This window comes from Boleophthalmus pectinirostris, unplaced genomic scaffold (assembly GCF_026225935.1).
Source record: "Boleophthalmus pectinirostris isolate CB_2022bp ecotype Guang Dong unplaced genomic scaffold, ASM2622593v1 HiC_scaffold_14, whole genome shotgun sequence".
Taxonomy (NCBI): Eukaryota; Metazoa; Chordata; class Actinopteri; order Gobiiformes; family Gobiidae; genus Boleophthalmus; species Boleophthalmus pectinirostris.
In genome coordinates, this window is record NW_026571047.1 from 33,821,869 (window position 1) to 33,842,137 (window position 20,269).

At 47.3% G+C, this 20,269-nt stretch overlaps 1 protein-coding gene across 1 annotated transcript; it reads left to right on the forward strand.

Annotated features, from left to right (window-relative positions):
- Positions 1-1,006: 1,006 nt before the first annotated feature.
- On the forward strand, positions 1,007-12,127 carry LOC110162908 (hepatic leukemia factor-like). The gene is made up of 4 exons (XM_020927820.2): positions 1,007-1,381; positions 8,943-9,563; positions 11,303-11,517; positions 11,895-12,127. Exons 1-4 carry the CDS (start codon positions 1,264-1,266, stop codon positions 12,108-12,110), a joined length of 1,170 nt encoding a protein of 389 aa, XP_020783479.1. The 5' UTR covers positions 1,007-1,263; the 3' UTR covers positions 12,111-12,127.
- Positions 12,128-20,269: the final 8,142 nt, after the last annotated feature.

The following is a 20,269-nucleotide window of genomic DNA, read 5'->3' on the forward strand; positions in this document are numbered from 1 at the left end:
GGGAGAGGGAGGTCCAGGACTCTCTGCTCAGACCTCTGCCTCGGCGACCTGACTCTGGATAAGCAGAAGAAAAAGTGAATTTAAATTAAACTTTCTGGTGATGTGTCAGTGCTTGTGTCCATGGAGACAGTGTTGCTTTGCCTGTGATGTTCCACAGTGGCTTTTTTCAGGCCTTTGGAACCAAAGTTCTCACCAGTGAACGACCCACGTTCAAACCGTTTAAGTGAACCCTGATGTGTCATCGACAGAGGGAGCGGATTTAACACAAAGAAAAACAAGACAAAATGCTAATTTTGATAATAATGCCATACTGTGGAACATTACAGAGGAAAAGCAGTTACATCTCCGTGGAAACGAGCAGGTGATAGACCCTCTACCTGAAAAGTTACCTAATGTCCCTTTAAAGTTGTGAGATGATCAGTTTAAAGTATAAAGACCTGTCCAGGGACTGAAGGCAGAAACTAGCACTTTTGCTATAACCTCGCACAAATATGACGTCTTTGTGTAGCTCAATGTTTTGTTTTGCTTTTTTTTTTTTTTTTTATGTGCATTGTCTCTGATAAATAAACAAATAAATAAAAAATCTAAAGAGAAGAAAATGTGAAAATGTGTTTGTAAAGTTGAATTTGACTCATGTTTTGTTTAGATTTAGCTTAGCAGTTAGCAGTTAGCATTAGCACCTGTCCCCGGGGAGGGCGTGTCTCTCCGGGCTCCGGGGGCGTGTCTCTCCGGGCTCCGGGGGGCGGTCTCTCCGGGCTCAGGGGGCGGGTCTCTCCGGGCGCTGGGGGCGTGTCTCTCCGGGGGCGTGTCTCTCCGGGCTCCGGGGGCGGGTCCTGGTCTGTGTTTGGCTCCAGGTTTTGACGGCTCTTCTGTCACACTCACACGGCTCCCGGCGCGGTCGCTCCAGGCTCCGACACACCGACCCGCCAGCATCATTCTACCCGCCCTCCGCGCTCTCCAACCCGGGCTTCTCCCTCCGCTCACACCGCTCCTCTGCTCCGGGCACAGGCGCTCCTCTCCACAGACCTGACTCTCTCTAACCCCAGGACTGACCCAGACCTTGTGAAGTCCTGGTTTAGACCTGCTTTAGACCTGGTTCAGTTTAAAGTCCTGACTCGGCGCGCAAACTGTAAAATAAACCCAAAACCGAACCCAGAACCAGATGGCAAACCTCAGACGACACTAGCTGTTCCCCTCCCCGGACTTGTCGTCTCTTTTCGGGCAGATTTTGATCCGTTTCGAGGCTCCAGACCCCGGGGAGCCATGGAGAAGGTGCCCCGGCCCTGCGCGCACATGCAGCCGGCTTTCCTGCCTCTCTCCGGGCATGGAGTGCTCAAGTCTCTGCTGGAGAACCCGCTCAAACTGCCTCTGCACCACGAAGGTAAGACGACTCCCGCTGATCAATAATGAGCTTCGGATTTTTGTTTCTTTGTCTCGAAAATCGCTCAAACCCTCCGCGTAAATGTGACCTGCGCGTTCAACAGGTCATGATGCGCACACAATATTTACAGAGAAATTAAAAGTAAAAAAGCAATAAATGGCCTAAAATTACAAATCTAGGAAAGTTTAGAATCTAACAGTTTTAAATCAGATCGTGTTTTTGTCACGTGAACTCAAACTAATGATTCAAGTTTGGATAAATGTAACATTTTTCTCCTAAAAGAAGAAAAACAGATCAGCACTGCAGTTTTTGTTTTGTTTTGTTTTATTTTATAAAATTTTATTTTATTTATTATTATTATTATTATTATTATTATTATTATTATTATTATTATTATTATTATTCATTATTATTATTATCATTATTATCATTATTATTATTATTATTATTATTTTATTTATTTTTTAGCATTTTTACATTTATTTTATTTTATTTTAATGACATGAGGGAGGGGGCAAAGAAAATTATAAATTTATTAAGTCTGAGGGACAAAACTCTCAAGGTGTTTTTCATAAGTGAAGGTTGTGGTCTGGTCCTGGTTCAGTCCTGGTTTAGACCTGGTTTAGTCCTGGTTTAGTCCTGGTTTAGTCCTGGTTTAGTCCTGGTTTATTTTTGTCATGTGAACTTTTAACTAAACTAATTTAATATTTTCCTCCCAGGAGAAAAAACAGATAAACACCAGTTCTTTGGAGCTTTTTAAAAAATATTTAGTTTAATTTTATTTTACTGACACCACAGTGTGACGTTCTTCACACACGACAGTTGAAGTTTTACACTTGTGGATCTGTTTTTTTTCTTTTTTTTCCTTTTGCACAGTTTTTGTCGCTTTTGAACTTTTCCTGGACGTGTGAATCTTTTCTTCCCAAACCACTGACCCAGTTTTATCTCCAGATCATCACCATTTTCTCTGTTTTCTGCTCCGTTCTGATGTTTCCTCACCACAAACACCTGGAGCTGTGTTGTTTCATGTTTAACACACAAACCTGCACATTTAGGCTGAGTTCTCCTCTCAAACTGAAAACACTCTGTTCCACCTCGTGATGTCATCACGTGGTGATACAGGATGCGCTCCGTTATGTTTTTAAACTCCACACACTTTCACCAGAATCATTTGGATCATTTCAGTCCTGGAGTCGCCGATTTCTCCTGAACGAAAGGGAAAAGGAGCGACAACGACCACTTCATGACATCACAAGGTGGAACAGAGCGTTTGGAGCTTTGGAGATGCAGAGAAAGAATAAAGTTTTACTCAAACATGAATGAAACAAAACACAACTCGCTTTCTCTCTCTCTGTCTCTTTCACCTTCTCTCTCCATCCTCCTTCTCTCTCTCTTTTTTACTGTCTCTATCACTTTCTCTCCCCCTTCTTCTCTCCCTCCTCTCTCTGTTTTTCCCTCCTCCGTCTCTCATTCTCCTTTCTTCTCTTGCACCTTATGTCTCCCTCCTTTTCTCTCTTTCCCTCTTTCCCTCTCTTTCACATTCACTCTCTTTCCTTCTCTCTCTTTCTTTCTCTCTCTCCCTCTCTCTCTTTCCCTCCTTCTCCATTTCTCATTCTCTTTCCCTCCTTTTCTCGCTCTCCCTCTTTCTCTCTCTCCCTCTCTGTCTCTCCTTTTCTCTCTTTCCCTCCTTTTCTCCCTCCTTTTCTCTCTTTCCCTCCTCTCTCTCTCTTTTTCCTTCTCTCTCTCCCTCTCTCTTTTCGCTCCTTCTCTGTCTCTCGTTCGTTCTCTCTCCCTCTCTTTTGCTTTCTCTCTCTCTTCTTCTTTCCCTCCTCTCTCTATCCTTTTTTGGTCCTTCCTTCCTTCCCTCTCTCTTTCTCTCTCCCTCCTTCTCTCTCTCTCTGGATCTTCTGTGACATCACGAGGTGGAACAGAGCGTTTGGACTTTTGCAGATGTAAATAAAGTTTTACTCAAACATGAACGAAACAAAACACAAGTCCAGCTCTGTTTGTGTTCGTGTTTTTGAGGAGAAACAGAACATCAGAACATCAGAACATTAGAACATCAGAACATCAGAACATCAGAACATCAGAACATTAGAACATCAGAACATCAGAACATCAGAACATTAGAACATCAGAACATCAGAACATCAGAACATCAGAACATCAGAACATTAGAACATCAGAACATCAGAACATCAGAACATCAGAACATCAGAACATTCAGGAGAACATTCAGAACATCAGAACATTAGAACATCAGAACATCAGAACATCAGAACATCAGAACATCAGAACATCAGAACATCAGAACATCAGAACATCAGAACATTAGAACATCAGAACATCAGAACATCAGAACATCAGAACATCAGAACATTAGAACAAGAACAACAGAACATTAGAACATTAGAGTGTGATTAAATCTCAGCCCCGTTGGTTTGTGTGAAGATAATCGTCTAAATCTCGAGCGTTTTCTCTCTGTGTTTTTTGCGCTGAATCTTTGTCCACGTGTCGCCTGCGTCAGCGTCGTCGCCTTGGCCCATTTCTCATTCACACACACGGACTCATTTCTATTATAAAAATCACAAACGTTACGACACTGACGCTCGTTTCCTCCAGAATAAAAACACGCAGGTGTCGCCTGAAGGTCTCGGGTCAAAACAGAACGTCCTGATTCACATTCAAGACTCACACTCGTGGATTTGGGAGATTTGTGTTTGAAATTCTGACCCAGTTTTGAAAAAAATGACTGAATTCAAACACAAAAGGCTCAGTCTGTTAAGTTTGTACAGATTATTTTTATTATATTTTACGTTCATAACTCGTTTTAAAAGTCCGACATTACAAAGAAATGACTCACATGAGCTTTAAGTCGTGTTCACATGTTGTTTCCTCCTCAAAATCAGACCTGGAGTTGTGTTTTTTTCATTCATACGTTAAAATTATAATATTAATTCAATATTAATATTAATATTTATCGTGTATATGGGGGAAAAAAATATTTTCAGCTATTTTAATAAGATTTAAGCTACAGACCAGAAATGTCAAACTCATGTTGTTCCGGGGGTCGTGTCCAACCGACTTTGATCCAAAGTGTCCGGATCAGAAAACTCAGGTCATATAAACCCCAAAAATAACAAGAAGTTCAAATATTTGTGCAGAGAAACACAAATCTATTACAGAAATCTTTTTGAACTGATTAACTCTTTCTTTTACTAAATATTATAATATTATGAACCTGAAACTTTATTCCTCCATTTTTGTTGTAAAATCCTGCACTCGGCTCCACTTTTCTCATGTTGGACATTTTTCTGATGAGGGTCACGGTCAACAGTCAAAACGATCGTCCTTTAAGAGCGTTTGGAAAGAGACAAGTCTTCATTTGTGCTGCTCTGGTGGGAGGGGCCACGTACAGAAACTCTGGAGACGCTGCTGTGATAAACACCACAGAAAATTAACAACATTTTAATAGAAAATATCATTAAAATATTTTAGTAGAAAATTAGCTGAGGGCCAGATTAAAGGTCTTGGAGGACCGCATCTGGCCCCCGGGTCTAAACCAGGTCTAAATCAGGACTAAACCAGGTCTAAACCAGGTCTAAACCAGGTCTAAATCAGGTCTAAACCAGGTCTAAACCAGGTCTAAACCAGGTCTAAATCAGGTCTAAACCAGGTCTAAACCAGGTCTAAACCAGGTCTAAACCAGGTCTAAACCAGGTCTAAATCAGGTCTAAACCAGGTCCAGGTGTGTGTTCCAGTCTCCGTGTCTTATTCTTGTTCAGGAAACGTTCTTCTCCGTTTTGTCAGTGGGATTTTTTTTGTATCAATACCTGTGAAAAATGAGGATCTGCTGTAGTTTCGATTCTCGTTTCAGTATCGGTTCGTGTCTGATTCTCGATACTTCCCTGTGTTAATATTCCCTGAGCCAGAGTTTGGAAAATGCACTTATAAAAAGGTCTTCATATGTTCACGCTGAGGAGCAGAGCCAGATGTTGTTCTTTATGTCCTGTTCCTCTGAGTTTAACGTGACAGGTGCTCCACACGTGACAGGTGCTCCACACGTGACAGGTGCTCCACACGTGACAGGTGCCCCACACGTGACAGGTGCCCCACACGTGACAGGTGCCCCACACGTGACAGTGCCACGTGACAGGTGCCCCACACGTGACAGGTGCCCCACACGTGACAGGTGCTCCACACGTGACAGGTGCCCCACACGTGACAGGTGCTGGACAGGTGCTCGTGTGTCTGGGATGTTCTTAACGTGAGCTGATGTTATGGAAACAGACCTGAGCTTCAGATTAGAGCAGAAAGAACAAACTGAACCTAAACCGACACACGAGAGGGACCTGACACACACCAGAGGGACCTGACACACACCAGAGGGACCTGACACACACGAGAGGGACCTGACACACACCAGAGGGACCTGACACACACCAGAGGGACCTGACACACATGAGAGGGACCTGACACACACCAGAGGGACCTGACACACACCAGAGGGACCTGACACACATGAGAGGGACCTGACACACACCAGAGGGACCTGACACACACCAGACGGACCTGACACACATGAGAGGGACCTGACACACACCAGAGGGACCTGACACACACCAGAGGGACCTGACACACATGAGAGGGACCTGACACACACCAGAGGGACTGACACACATGAGAGGGACCTGACACACATGAGAGGGACCTGACACACACCAGAGGGACCTGACACACACCAGAGGGACCTGACACACATGAGAGGGACCTGACACACACCAGAGGGACCTGACACACACCAGAGGGACCTGACACACACCAGACGGACCTGACACACATGACACACACCAGAGGGACCTGACACACACCAGAGGGACCTGACACACACCAGAGGGACCTGACACACACCAGAGGGACCTGACACACATGAGAGGGACCTGACACACACCAGAGGGACCTGACACACACCAGAGGGACCTGACACACACGGGGGGGGACCTGACACACACCAGAGGGACCTGACACACACCAGAGGGACCTGACACACACCAGAGGGACCTGACACACACCAGACGGACCTGACACACACCAGAGGGACCTGACACACACCAGACGGACCTGACACACACCAGAGGGACCTGACCACACACACCAGAGGGACCTGACACACACCAGAGGGACCTGACACACACCAGACGGACCTGACACACACCAGACGGACCTGACACACACCAGAGGGACCTGACACACACCAGAGGGACATGACACACACCAGAGGGACCTGACACACACCAGAGGGACCTGACACACACCAGAGGGACCTGACACACACACCAGAGGGACCTGACACACACGAGAGGGACCTGACACACACCAGAGGGACCTGACACACATGAGAGGGACCTGACACACACGAGAGGGACCTGACACACCCCAGAGGGACCTGACACACCCCAGAGGGACCTGACACACACGGGGGGGGGACCTGACACACACCAGAGGGACCTGACACACACCAGAGGGACCTGACACACACGGGGGGGGGACCTGACACACACCAGAGGGACCTGACACACACAGGGGGGGGACCTGACACACACCAGAGGGACCTGACACACACGGGGGGGGCCTGACACACACGAGAGGGACCTGACACACACGAGAGGGACCTGACACACACGGGGAGGGACCTGACACACACCAGAGAGGGACCTGACTGACACACACAGAGGGACCTGACACACACCAGAGGGACCTGACACACAGAGACGGACCTGACACACACGAGACGGACCTGACACACACCAGAGGGACCTGACACACACCAGAGGTACCTGACACACACCAGAGGGACCTGACACACACCAGAGGGACCTGACACACACCAGAGAGACCTGACACACACCAGACGGACCTGACACACACCAGACGGACCTGACACACACCAGAGGGACCTGACACACACGGGGGGACCTGACACACACCAGAGGGACCTGACACACACCAAACGGACCTGACACACACCAGAGGGACCTGACACACACCAGAGGGACCTGACACACACACCAGAGGGACCTGACACACACCAGACGGACCTGACACACACCAGAGGGACCTGACACACACGGGGGGACCTGACACACACCAGAGGGACCTGACACACACCAAACGGACCTGACACACACCAGAGGGACCTGACACACACCAGACGGACCTGACACACACAAGAGGGACCTGACACACACCAGAGGGACCTGACACACACCAGACGGACCTGACACACACCAGAGGGACCTGACACACACAGGGGGGGACCTGACACACACAGGGGGGGACCTGACACACACAGGGGGGGACCTGACACACACCAGAGGGACCTGACACACACGGGGAGGGACCTGACACACACCAGAGGGGCCTGACACACACGAGAGGAGCCTGACACACACCAGAGGGACCTGACACACACCAGAGGGACCTGACACACACCAGAGGTACCTGACACACACCAGAGGGACCTGACACACACCAGAGGTACCTGACACACACCAGAGGGACCTGACACACACCAGAGGGACCTGACACACACCAGAGGGACCTGACACACACGGAGGGGGGGACCTGACACACACCAGAGGGACCTGACACACACGGGGGGGACCTGACACACACCAGAGGGACCTGACACACACCAGAGGGACCTGACACACACGGGGGGGACCTGACACACACCAGAGGGACCTGACACACACGGGGGGGGGACCTGACACAGTCATGTGTATTTATCTGCAGTGTGATGTGTCTGTGTGTGTGTCGTACTGTCCCTGAACACACCACAGAGTCACATGTTCCATGTGAAACACTGACATTATTTTCTTTTTACGAACAATCAGTTTGTGTCTGGATAAAAGAACATTTATTAGTTCAGACTTGTGATGTGTTTTCTCTTTCTCTCACTTTCAAAAATATGCGTGCATGAAATATAATAAAAAAAAAATATATATATATATATATATATATATATATATATATATAATGTTCAACATAAAATAAATAAACCAGGACTAATCTTCGGCTCGAGAGATGGAGAGAGACACTCAGTCCTGGTTTAGTTCTGGTTTAGTCCTGCTTTAGTCCTATGACATTTCATGTAAAGAGACAGAAGAACAATAAATGTTTCTTGAATTAACCCAGTTTAAAAACCACCAGAGCCAAACAAAGTTTTTTTTAATAATTCAAGATTTACAGTGAATTTTTACATCACTAAATATATCGGCAGCTCCAACTCCAGTTATATCGGTATCATATCGGCCACAACAAAATCCATATCGGACGGGCTCTACTCCGGGGACGCGTCGGGTCCGCGTCTCCGGGGACGCGTCGGGGCGTCGTCCGCGTCTCCGGGACGCGTCGGGTCCGGTCCGGGCGCGTCTCCGGGGACGCGTCGGGTCCGCGTCTCCGGGGACGCGTCGGGGGTCCGCGTCTCCGGGGACGCGTCGGGTCCGCGTCTCCGGGGACGCGTCCGGTCCGTGTTCTGATGTGGTTCTGGTTCTTGCAGGTCCGGTTCAGCTCCAGGAGAAGCACAAGTCTCTGGAGGACGAGGACAGAGCCGCTCCTCAGTCGGCGTTCCTCGGACCGACGCTGTGGGACAAGACGCTCCCGTACGACGCCGAGGGTTTCCAGCTCGAGTACATGGACCTGGACGAGTTTCTGTACGAGAACATCCCCCCTAGCCCCGCCCACGGCCACGCCCACCAGCACGAGCAGCCGATCGCGGCGCAGAACGGAAACCTCCGCCTCGAGCAGCCCATAATAAGCCCGAGTAACGTCAGTCATCACCAGCAGCCAATCACGGGCCAGACACACGCCCACCTCCTCGAGCAGCCAACTGCGGACCAGAACGGCGCCGTCAATCATCATCATCACCATCATCAGCCAATCACGAGCCAGAACAGTCCCATCAATCACCTCCACCAGCCAATCCTGACCCAGAGCTCTCCCCAAGTCCCGCCCACCGCACACCGACAGCCAATCCTGAGCCAGAACCACCCGCCAATCATCTCACAAGTCCCGCCCACCGCCCTGCGACAGCCAATCAGCTCCCAGGTCCCGAGCAAAGGGATGGACCGAAGCCACGCCTCCACCTCCAGCTGCCTCCACCAGAGCCCCCCTCCCCCAGGTGAGACCCAGACCGGGTTTAGTCCTGGTTCAGTCCTGGTTTAGTCCTGGTTTAGTCCTGGTTCAGTCCTGGTTTAGTCCTGGTTTAGTCTCTGGTTTAGTCCTGGTTCAGTCCTGGTTTAGTCCTTGTTTAGTCCTGGTTCAGTCCTGGTTTAGTCCTGGTTTAGTCTCTGGTTTAGTCCTGGTTCAGTCCTGGTTTAGTCCTGGTTTAGTTCTTGAGGTGAGTGAGTTCGTTTGGTTTTGTTCCACTTCTGTTTTGATTCTGTTTTTTCCTGATTCCAAAAGAATCTTGTAAAATGAAGTTTGAACGTTTCTAGCAGCTCCAGACACGTTTAACCCAGAGGACGGGTGAAGGACGGGTGAAGGACGGGGGACGGGTGAAGGACGGGTGAAGGACGGGTGAAGGACGGGTGAAGGACGGGTGAAGGACGGGTGAAGGACGGGTGAAGGACGGGTGAGGACGGGGACGGGTGAAGGACGGTGAAGGACGGGTGAAGGACGGGGACGGGTGAAGGACGGGGGACGGGTGAAGGACGGGTGAAGGAGGACGGGTGAAGGACGGGTGAGGACGGTGGGACGGGTAGGACGGTGAAGGACGGGTGAAGGACGGGGGACGGGTGAAGGACGGGTGAAGGACGGGTGAAGGACGGGTGAAGGACGGGTGAAGGACGGGTGAAGGACGGGTGAAGGACAGAGAACGTGGATCTTACACTTCACATTCCTGAACTCGGTTTAAATATATTTAGTTTTTTTTTGTTTGAGTTCTGCTGAAAATCTGAGGCTCATAGTTTGAGTCAAACAAACAAAATTATACAAATAAGAATTAATCAAATTTTCAAAATCACATTTGAAGTTTGTTAAAATGTGTGTGAAACACTCTCACATTAACTCTGTAAAGTGTCTTAAACACTTTCACCACAGAGTAAAGTTCTGTAAAGTTGTGATACTTTTCCTGTGTCTCTTTTATCTGTGTTTAACAAACGGTTTAAATCTGGTCTTAAACTGGTCTAAGGCCACGTCCACACGACACTCCTGGATTTTCTTTTTGGTTGGTTGAAAAAAATGTGTGTCCACAGATGTTTCAGATCAATAAATGTTCACGTCCAGACGACGGAGCTCTGAGTGAAAATGATGTAATACACATGTCCCACCTGTATGTGGCGCTGTGAAGGACACAGCCAGAGTCACTGCACACACAATACCAGAAAGAACACATGATTAATTATTTAATCATTGAATTATTATATTTAAAAAAATAATAATTGTGTTTGTGTCTCGGCTGCTGTTGTATTTCACAGGAGATGAAATCAGAGCAAATCAACTTGGAAGCGTCTGCAGCACAAACTCGTCTCGTCGTCCGTCTTGGTTGTTGTGGTTGTTGTTGTGGTTGTTACTGGTTGTTGTTTGTGATTCTCCTCTGGTCATGTGACGATGACGAGGTCGCGACGTCTTCATTTTCTAAAAGTTGCAGTTTGAAACACCGTTGTTCTCTGATTTCTCTCTCTCCGTTTCCAGACGTCTTCCAGGTTTGTGTCGTGAGCGTGAGTAGATCGTGTGAGGGCAGAGACAGACGTCTGTGCAGCTGGGGCCTGTTGTCGTTTTAATAGAAAGTGAACTGGAGCCAGAGTGGATGGAGCCGGAAGCACGTCCATGCTGACTTCCTGTTTAGACATCGGCGGTTTACAGGTTCGATGAGTCCATTTTTACGTGTGAAAGTCTGAAGGTGTGGTGTCTCCTCAGGCCTGTCGGACCAGAGGAGCACTCCCAGTCCCATAGACCCGGACTCGATCCAGATCCCGGTGGGATTTGAGCCGGACCCGGTGGACTTGGCCCTGTCCACGGTCCCGGGACAGGAAGTGTTCGACCCGACGAAGAGACGCTTTTCCACCGAAGAACTGAAACCACAACCCATGATCAAGAAAGCCCGAAAAGTCTACATGCCCGAAGACCTGAAGGTGAGACCAGACCAGGACCAGACCAGGACCAGGACCAGGACCAGGACCAGGACCAGGACCAGACCAGGACCAGGACCAGGACCAGGACTAACCAGGACCAGACCAGACCAGGACCAGACCAGGACCAGGACCAGGACCAGGACCAGGACCAGGACCAGGACTACCAGGACCAGGACTAAACCAGGACCAGGACCAGACCAGGACCAGACCAGGACCAGACCAGGACTAAACCAGGACTAAAACAAGACCAGACCAGGACTAAAACAAGACCAGACCAGGACTAAAACAAGACCAGACCAGGACTAAACCAGGACCAGACCGGGACCAGACCAGGACTGACCCAGGTTTGGTCTGACTCGGGTCTGACGTGTTTCCAGGACGACCGTTACTGGGCGCGGCGGCGTAAAAACAACATGGCGGCGAAGCGTTCCCGTGACGCGCGGCGGCTGAAGGAAAACCAGATCGCCATCCGGGCGGCGTTCCTCGAGAAGGAAAACTCCGCCCTCCGACAGGAAGTGGCCGACCTCAGACAGGAACTGGGACGAACCAACAACGTCCTGTCCCGGTACCAGGCCCGGCACGGACCCGTCTGACCCACAAGTGACCCACAAGTGACCCACGAGTGACCCACAAGTGACCCACAAGTGACCCGGAGGACGGGTCAAATACAGAGAATGTGGATCTTACAACCTCACAACCTGGTCTAAACCTGGTCTAAACCTGGTCTAAACTTGGTCTAAAAGTCAAAATGTTTGACGTAAAAATAATTTTGTTCTTTGAACGTGGTTCTTTTCTTGGGCCTTGTTTGTTTTTCGTCTCTGACTCTTGTTTGTTGTTTGTTGTTTGTTGTTGTAAACAGGTTGTGTATTTTCTCGGTGACAGCGCCTCGTGTGGCTCAGACAGGAAAGTGCAACAGACGTCAGAGTTTTATTTTTATTTCATTAAACTGAGTCTTTATAAAGATTCTTTTGTTCAGAACAAGACACATCCACAAATAAAAAAACAAAAACATTTTACAGAGTCATAAATAAAATGATTCATATGTCAACTTTTACACAAAAACAAAAACTTTTTTACTGTGAACTGTGCCTTTTATTTTATTATAAAAACATAATTATCAAACTGTTTTGTTTTTATGTTTCTGCTGTGATTCTTCACACAAACTCTGTACTTTAAAGTTTATTACATTAATATTTAATTAAAATTCTACAGATTTGATTGTTTCTGTTTTGTTCTTGTTCTTTGTGTTTTTGTGTTTCTGGTATTTTCCTCTTCTGATTCTTCAGAATGAAAAAATAAAATAAAATAAAATACAAAGATGGAATTTGTCAATCAGTTTGTGTTTCTGATTTCAGACCTGGTTTAGACCTGGGTTAGTCCTGGTTTAGTCCTGCTTTAGTCCTGGTTTAGTTCTGGTTTAGACCTGGGTTAGTCCTGGTTTAGTCCTGCTTTAGTCCTGGTTTAGTTCTGGTTTAGTCCTGGTTTAGTCCTGGTTTAGTTCTGGTTTAGTCCAGGTTTAGTCCTGGTTTTAGTCCTGGTTTAGTTTAGTCCTGGTTTAGTCCTGGTTTAGTCCTGGTTTAGTTTAGTCCTGGTTTAGTCCTGGTTTAGTCCTGGTTTAGTCCAGGTTTAGTCCTGGTTTAGTCCTGGTTTAGTTCTGGGTCTTTAGATTTTTTAGATTTTTATTTTTTTTATTTTATTTTTTTTTTGCTTGTAGTTACAGACAGTGTCCAGCAGATGGTGCTATCATATTTCTCACAGAGTGGGACGAAACTCCACAAACACAACTCCAGGTTTTTTGTTTGTTTGTTTGTTTGTTTGTTTGTTTGTTATGGAGTGTGAGTTTGTGTTGAAAAATTAAAACAGATCAGAAAACAGTGTGATTTGAACCTTTAAAGTTCAAATCTGGGTTAAAAGGGCAAATATCAGAGTTTAGGTTTAGATTTGCATCAGAGATATAAATATTTGGTGTTTTTTATTTCAGAGGATCCAGGACAGTGAGGAGAGACTGAAGAACGACCACTGTTCTACATGTTTGACACAAATGTTCATTCTACAGAATCATTTTAGGCTTGAAATTATATTTACAACAGGTTTGGCTGAGTAGAAATGAGAGACGTGAAAACCAGAGACAAACAGGAAACGGCGGAGCTACAGCTGCTGATACTTTCACACTTGCCAACTTCCTCAGGTCAAAATCAGCTGCTGCACCTTCAGACATGACGCTGCACTTCTTTGTTTTAACCGCCCACGTGATGTTGTGAGGTTTTGTGTTCCTGTGTGGAGGGAAGGCTTTGACTGCGACACAGAAACGACCAGTCTGGACACAAATCCTTTCAGATACGGTGATTCGTCGTCCCTCACTGTAACATGGTTCACTTTTCGCGGCCTCACTGTTTCGTGGATTTTTTTTGGTTAAATTTTGCATGTTTACGACATGAAGCAGGACACACGATGAAGCCAAAACTCGGCCCGATCCCCAAAACAGTCGCACAAGTGAAAAATCATCTGAAAAAGGATCAAAAATCGCACAGGGTTCGTCCAGCTTAAGTCGTACCTCATCTCTGTTTTTAAGTTACGCTCACTTATACCTACAATTAGGGATGTCCTGATCACTTTTTTTGCCCCCGAGTCCGAGTCCAAGTCATTTGATTTTGAGTATCTGCCGATACTGAGTCCCGATCCGATACTTCTATAAAAATTATTAAATGAACTAAGAGCAAAGAATCAGATCCAGGATGTTTGGGGATCAGATTGTGTTGATTTCATGTGTCGTATTAAGGCTGAACTTAGTGTGAAAAATCAAATGTCCAAAACTTTAATTTTATTCACTTTTCTAATCCTGTCAGTCTTTATTTATGTGGCACTTTCACAGACATTTTCTGTCCCCAAAGACACTTTACAGAGCAGGATTCATTCTGTACCTGCTGATGTGAGCTGCTATTGGAGCCAGGAACCATCATGGTTGTAGATCTTGACTTTTCACAGTCTGTCTTGGATCGTGGAACTTATTAAACTTAATGAACTGGACAAAACAGGAACCAGAACCAGAACCAGACCTGAGACTCGACTCTGCACAATCTACACTTTGTAGATTTTACATTTGAAACATTTAGGCTCATTTATGAAATTCAAATAAAACAAAATCTTACCAAATAAAAACGAGACGACAGAAGCTCCACAGCCTCTGTCCCCCGACCGACACCCAACAACATCACAACCACAACCCACGACCCACAGACCACAACCCACAACATCCACAAACCACAGACCCAAACCCACAACATCCACAAAACCACAAGACCCACAAACCCACAGACCCCACAAACCCACAACATCCACAACCCACAGACCCACAAACCCACAGACCCACAAACCCACAACATCCACACCAAGACCCACAAACCCACAAACCCACAGACCCACAAACCCACAACACCCACAAACCCACAGACCCACAAACCCACAGACCACAAACCCACAGACCCACAAACCCACAGACCCACAAACCCACAACATCCACAAACCCACAGACCCACAAACCCACAACATCCACAAACCCACAGACCCACAAACCCCACAACATCCACAAACCCACAAACCCACAAACCCACAGAACCCACAGAACCCACAGACCCACAAACCCACAACATCCACAAAACCCACAGACCCACAAACCCACAGACCCACAACCCACAACATCCATCCACAAACCCACAGACCCACAACCCACAAACCCACAACATCCACAAACCCACAGACCCACAACCCACAGACCCACAAACCCACAACATCCACGAACCCACAGACCCACAACCCACAAACCACACCACAACCCACAGACCCACAAACCCACAACATCCACAAACCCACAACCCACAAAACCCACAAAGACCCACAAACCACAAATCCACAAACCCACAGACCCACAAACCCACAACACCCACAAACCCACAGACCCACAAACCCACAGACCCACAACCCCACAACATCCACAAACCCACAGACCCACACAAACCCACAGACCCACAAACCCACAAACATCCACGAACCCACAGACCCACAAACCCACAAACCCACAGACCCACAAACCCACAGACCCACACAACCCACAACCCACAGACCCACAAGACCCAGAACCCACACAACCCACAAACCCACAAACCACAAATCCACAAACCCACAACCCCACAAACCACAAACCACAAACCACAAACCCACAAACCCACAAACCCACAGACCCACACCCACAAACCCACAACCCACAACCCACAAACCCACAAGACCCACGAACCACAACACCCAAGACCCACAGACCCACAAAACCCACAACATCCACAAACCCACACAGACCCACAAACCCACAGACCCACGAACCCACAAACCCACAAACCCACAGACCCACACCCACAACCCACAACATCCACAAACCCACAAACCACAAACCACAACATCCACAAACCCACAAACCCACAACATCCACAAACCCACAAACATCCACCCACAAACCCACAACATCCACAAACCCACAGACCCACAAACCCACAGACCCACAAACCCACAACATCCACAAACCCACGAACCCACAAACCCACAAACCCACAGACCCACAAACCCACAAAATCACAAACCCACAACATCCACAAACCCACAGACCCACGAACCCACAAACCCACAAACCCACAAACCCACAAACCCACAGACCCACAGACCCACAAACCCACAACATCCACAAACCCAGAACCCACAAACCCACAAACCCACAAACCCACAGACCCACAACATCCACAAACCCACAACATCCACAAACCCACAAACCCACAAACCCACAGACCCACAAACCCACAGACCCACAGACCCACAAACCCACAGACCCACAAACCCACAGACCCACAGACCCACAACCCACAGACCCACAGACCCACAGACCCACAGACCCACAAACCCACAGACCCACAAACCCACAGACCCGCAGACCCACAAACCCACAGACCCACAACATCCACAAACCCACAGACCCACAAACCCACAGACCCACAATCCTACAAACCCACAACATCCACAAACCCACAAACTCACAAACCACAACAATCCACAAACCCACAAAACCCACAAACCCACAGACCCACAAACCCACAGACCCACAACCCACAAACCCACAACATCCACAAACCCACAAACCACAAACCACAACATCCACAAACCCACAAACCCACAAACCCACAGACCCCACAAACCCACAAGACCCACAAACCCACAAACCCACAGACCCACAAACCCACAGAACCCACAAACCCACAGACCCACAAGACCCACAAACCCACAACCCACAACCCACAAAACCCACAAGACCCACAAACCCACAAACCCACAGACCCACAAACCCACAAACCCACAGACCCACAGACCCACAAACCCACAAACCCACAACATCCACAAACCACAAACCACAAACCCACAACATCCACAAACCACAAACCCACAAACCCACAAAACCCACAACCCACAACCCACAAACCCACAAACCCACAAACCCACACAACCCACAACCCACAGACCCACAAACCCACAAACCCACAAGACCCACAGACCCACACAACCCACAAACCCACAACATCCACAAACCCACAAACCCACAAACCCACAAAACATCCACAAACCCACAAACCCACCCACACCCAAACCCACACCCACAAACCCACAACATCCACAAACCCACAACCCCACAAACCCACAAACCACAAACCCACAACCCCCACAAACCCACAAACCACAACACCACAACAAACCCACAAACCCACAAACCCACAAACCCACAAACCCACAGACCCACAAACCCACAAACCCACAGACCCACAAGACCCCACAAACCCACAAACCCACAAACCCACAGACCCACACCCACACCACAAACCCACAGAACCACAGGACCACAGAACCACAGGTAACACGACCCAAACGTCCCAGTGTGAGTGAGTCTTTAGTACAACAGACGTCCCTGAGTAAATCCTACGCCTCAGAAAAACTGTTGTGTCCTTTTTTCATGTATATTTTTTATATATATTTATATATTTATTTATATTTATCTGATCGGAACATAACGTCCGAGTCCGGATCGAGTCCACAGTCACATGATCAGATCGGGACAACCCTACCCACAATAATTCCCTTTAATCAAAAAATATGAGTTAAAATGACTCAAAAACAAGAACATTTCACCGCAACTTGACATAATGAATTACTTTTTTAAAACTTTGAGTAAACACAACTTAATATATTTAATTACGTTAAACGTTCAGGTTTAAATTGTTCTTGAGCTCTGAAGTCACCGATCTCGACTGAACTCAAGGTGAAAAGAGCTGTTCACTTGAAAACACTTTAACACTTCATGACATCACAAGGTGGAACAGAGCGTTTTGGGTTTCAGAGATGTAGACAGACAAATAAAAAGATTTACTCAAACATGAATGAAACAAAAACACAACTCCAGCTCTGTTTGTTTGGTTTAATGTTTGACTTTTAACAACATTTTTTCACAAATTTCTCTTTTATTTCATTTCATTCTAATATATATATATTTTTTTACCTCAGCCTTGATTTTTCTCTCTTTGTTTCTTACATAATTTTTGTCCAAATGTTGAACCCAAAGTGAAGCTGTAATCTGAGAACATGAAGTATAAACGATTACAGATTTATATAAGAGGATCAGGCTCCACCAATCACAGCACAGGACACCAGGGCGCCGGCCAATCACAGCGCAGGACACCAGGGAGGCAGCCAATCAGGAGAGAGCACAGTCTGACGCACAGGATTATTCTCAGAGTTGTTTTTGTTTTATTAAATGGACAGAAAAATGAGCAAAAGAAGAAATGTGATTATGTTTGTGTCTGAGCAGGTCACAGTTCAACATTTAGAAACATTTAGAGCTTTTAAAAGAAACGATTTAAGAACAAAATACAGAAACTTTGATGAGAATTGAGTTTAAAATGTGTATTTGATTTTCTCATATTTAGTCCTGGTTTAGTTTTAGTCCTGGTTTAGTCTTAGACCTGGTTTAGTCCTGGTTTAGTCCTGGTTCAGTCTTAGTCCTGGTTCAGTCTTAGTCCTGGTTTAGTCCTGGTTGAGTTCTGGAAAAACATGATATAATATTTATTTTTTTATTAAACTTTTAACTTAAATTCTTTATTAAAACAGTTTGTGTTTTGAAGACAGACGATGTAAATATAAATGTAAATGTTCCACAGACCTCAGCTCCAGTCAAATGCAGCTCATCGAGGGCGGCGGTTACAGGAGTGAACCTGGAGCCGAGTTCCACATTTGGAATTCTGACTGTGAGTGTCATAGCAACCAAAGAGCCAATCAGGAGCCAGAGTGTTGGAGACAGAGCCGCCTCTGCCCACACCACAGGTTTCGGGTTCTACTTTTTTTCGTACTTCAACATCCTCAGTGTGTTGATGTGACTCTGTGCAGCCGGACACATTCTCACCAAACTCCGTCTCCAGGTTTTCCCGTTGGACGGTTTAAACTGGACCTGAGCAGAGATCGGCCAATCACAGAGCTCCTATGGCAGGGGGAGGAGCTTCAGGCAACGTGACGACAACCTCGAGCACCAGGACGACCACAGACCACGAGAGGGCGATTATTTTTACCATCGGGCCTCGTGAGAAACAGAAAATATTGTGAAGGCCAAAATATTTAATTCAATTCTCCAGAATATGAATTGTATTTCTTTATAAAAACAGTAAACCTCATAGTTGTGACGCTGCTCAGACTGAAGAGTTTCTGCTCTGACTCAAGCTGCCGAACAAAACATAAAAACAGGTTTAAAATCAAATCAATGCAGCTTTAATCCAGGCATGAGCTAAAATGATCAAATGTTTATTTTGTAATTCCAAATGAGTAAAGTGATCTTATTTCCGTTTGTGAAAACCCGGACACCGGAGCCTCGACATTGAGCTTCTCTCACCTCACAGCCTGAGCACACGGACTCACACTCGTCTCGACCCGGACAGAAAACAGAGAATTTCTTGTCCAAGTCTTTGTTAAATGTTCATTTGTGTTTCGGCGTGTTTCAGACCGACTGTTTGTGTCTCGCTCCTTCTGAGTCACAGACGCGACGAGAGACGCTCAGTTTAACGACACAATGAACAATAATGAACAATAATGAAAACCTGGGCATTTACATCACTTAAAAAAAAAAACCCGGACGCCCAGGACAGGACGCAAAAAACGGACGTTTGGTCACCGTACAAATGATCTTAAAAACAAAGAGCCGGAAAACGGAACAAAACAAACACAATGACGACGACGGTGACGGAGGCTGACGACCTTAAAGCACAAATTATTACAAAATGGACGAGGACGGGGGGGGGCGGGGACGGGGGCGGGGAGGGGGGGGCAGGGGGGGCGGGACGGGGGGGGGGCAGGGGAGGGGCAGGGGCGGAGACGGGGGGGGACGGGGGGGGCAGGGGAGGGGCAGGGGCGGGGACGGGGGGGGGGCAGGGGGGGCAGGGGCGGGGACGGGGGGGGGGGGGGGACACGGGGGGGGGGGGGGCAGGGGGGGGGGGACGGGGGGGGGATAGGGGGGAGGTGAAAACAGACATTTTCTGTGCACTCAAACCTCAACTGCAGAACAAAACAGGATTCTTCAAACACGCAGAAATCAAATACACGTTTAGGATGAGAGAAAGTGTTTAAATAAAAGTTCATTTTAAAGTTTTCTAGAGTCATTTGGCCGTAAAAAGTTCCGCAGTGT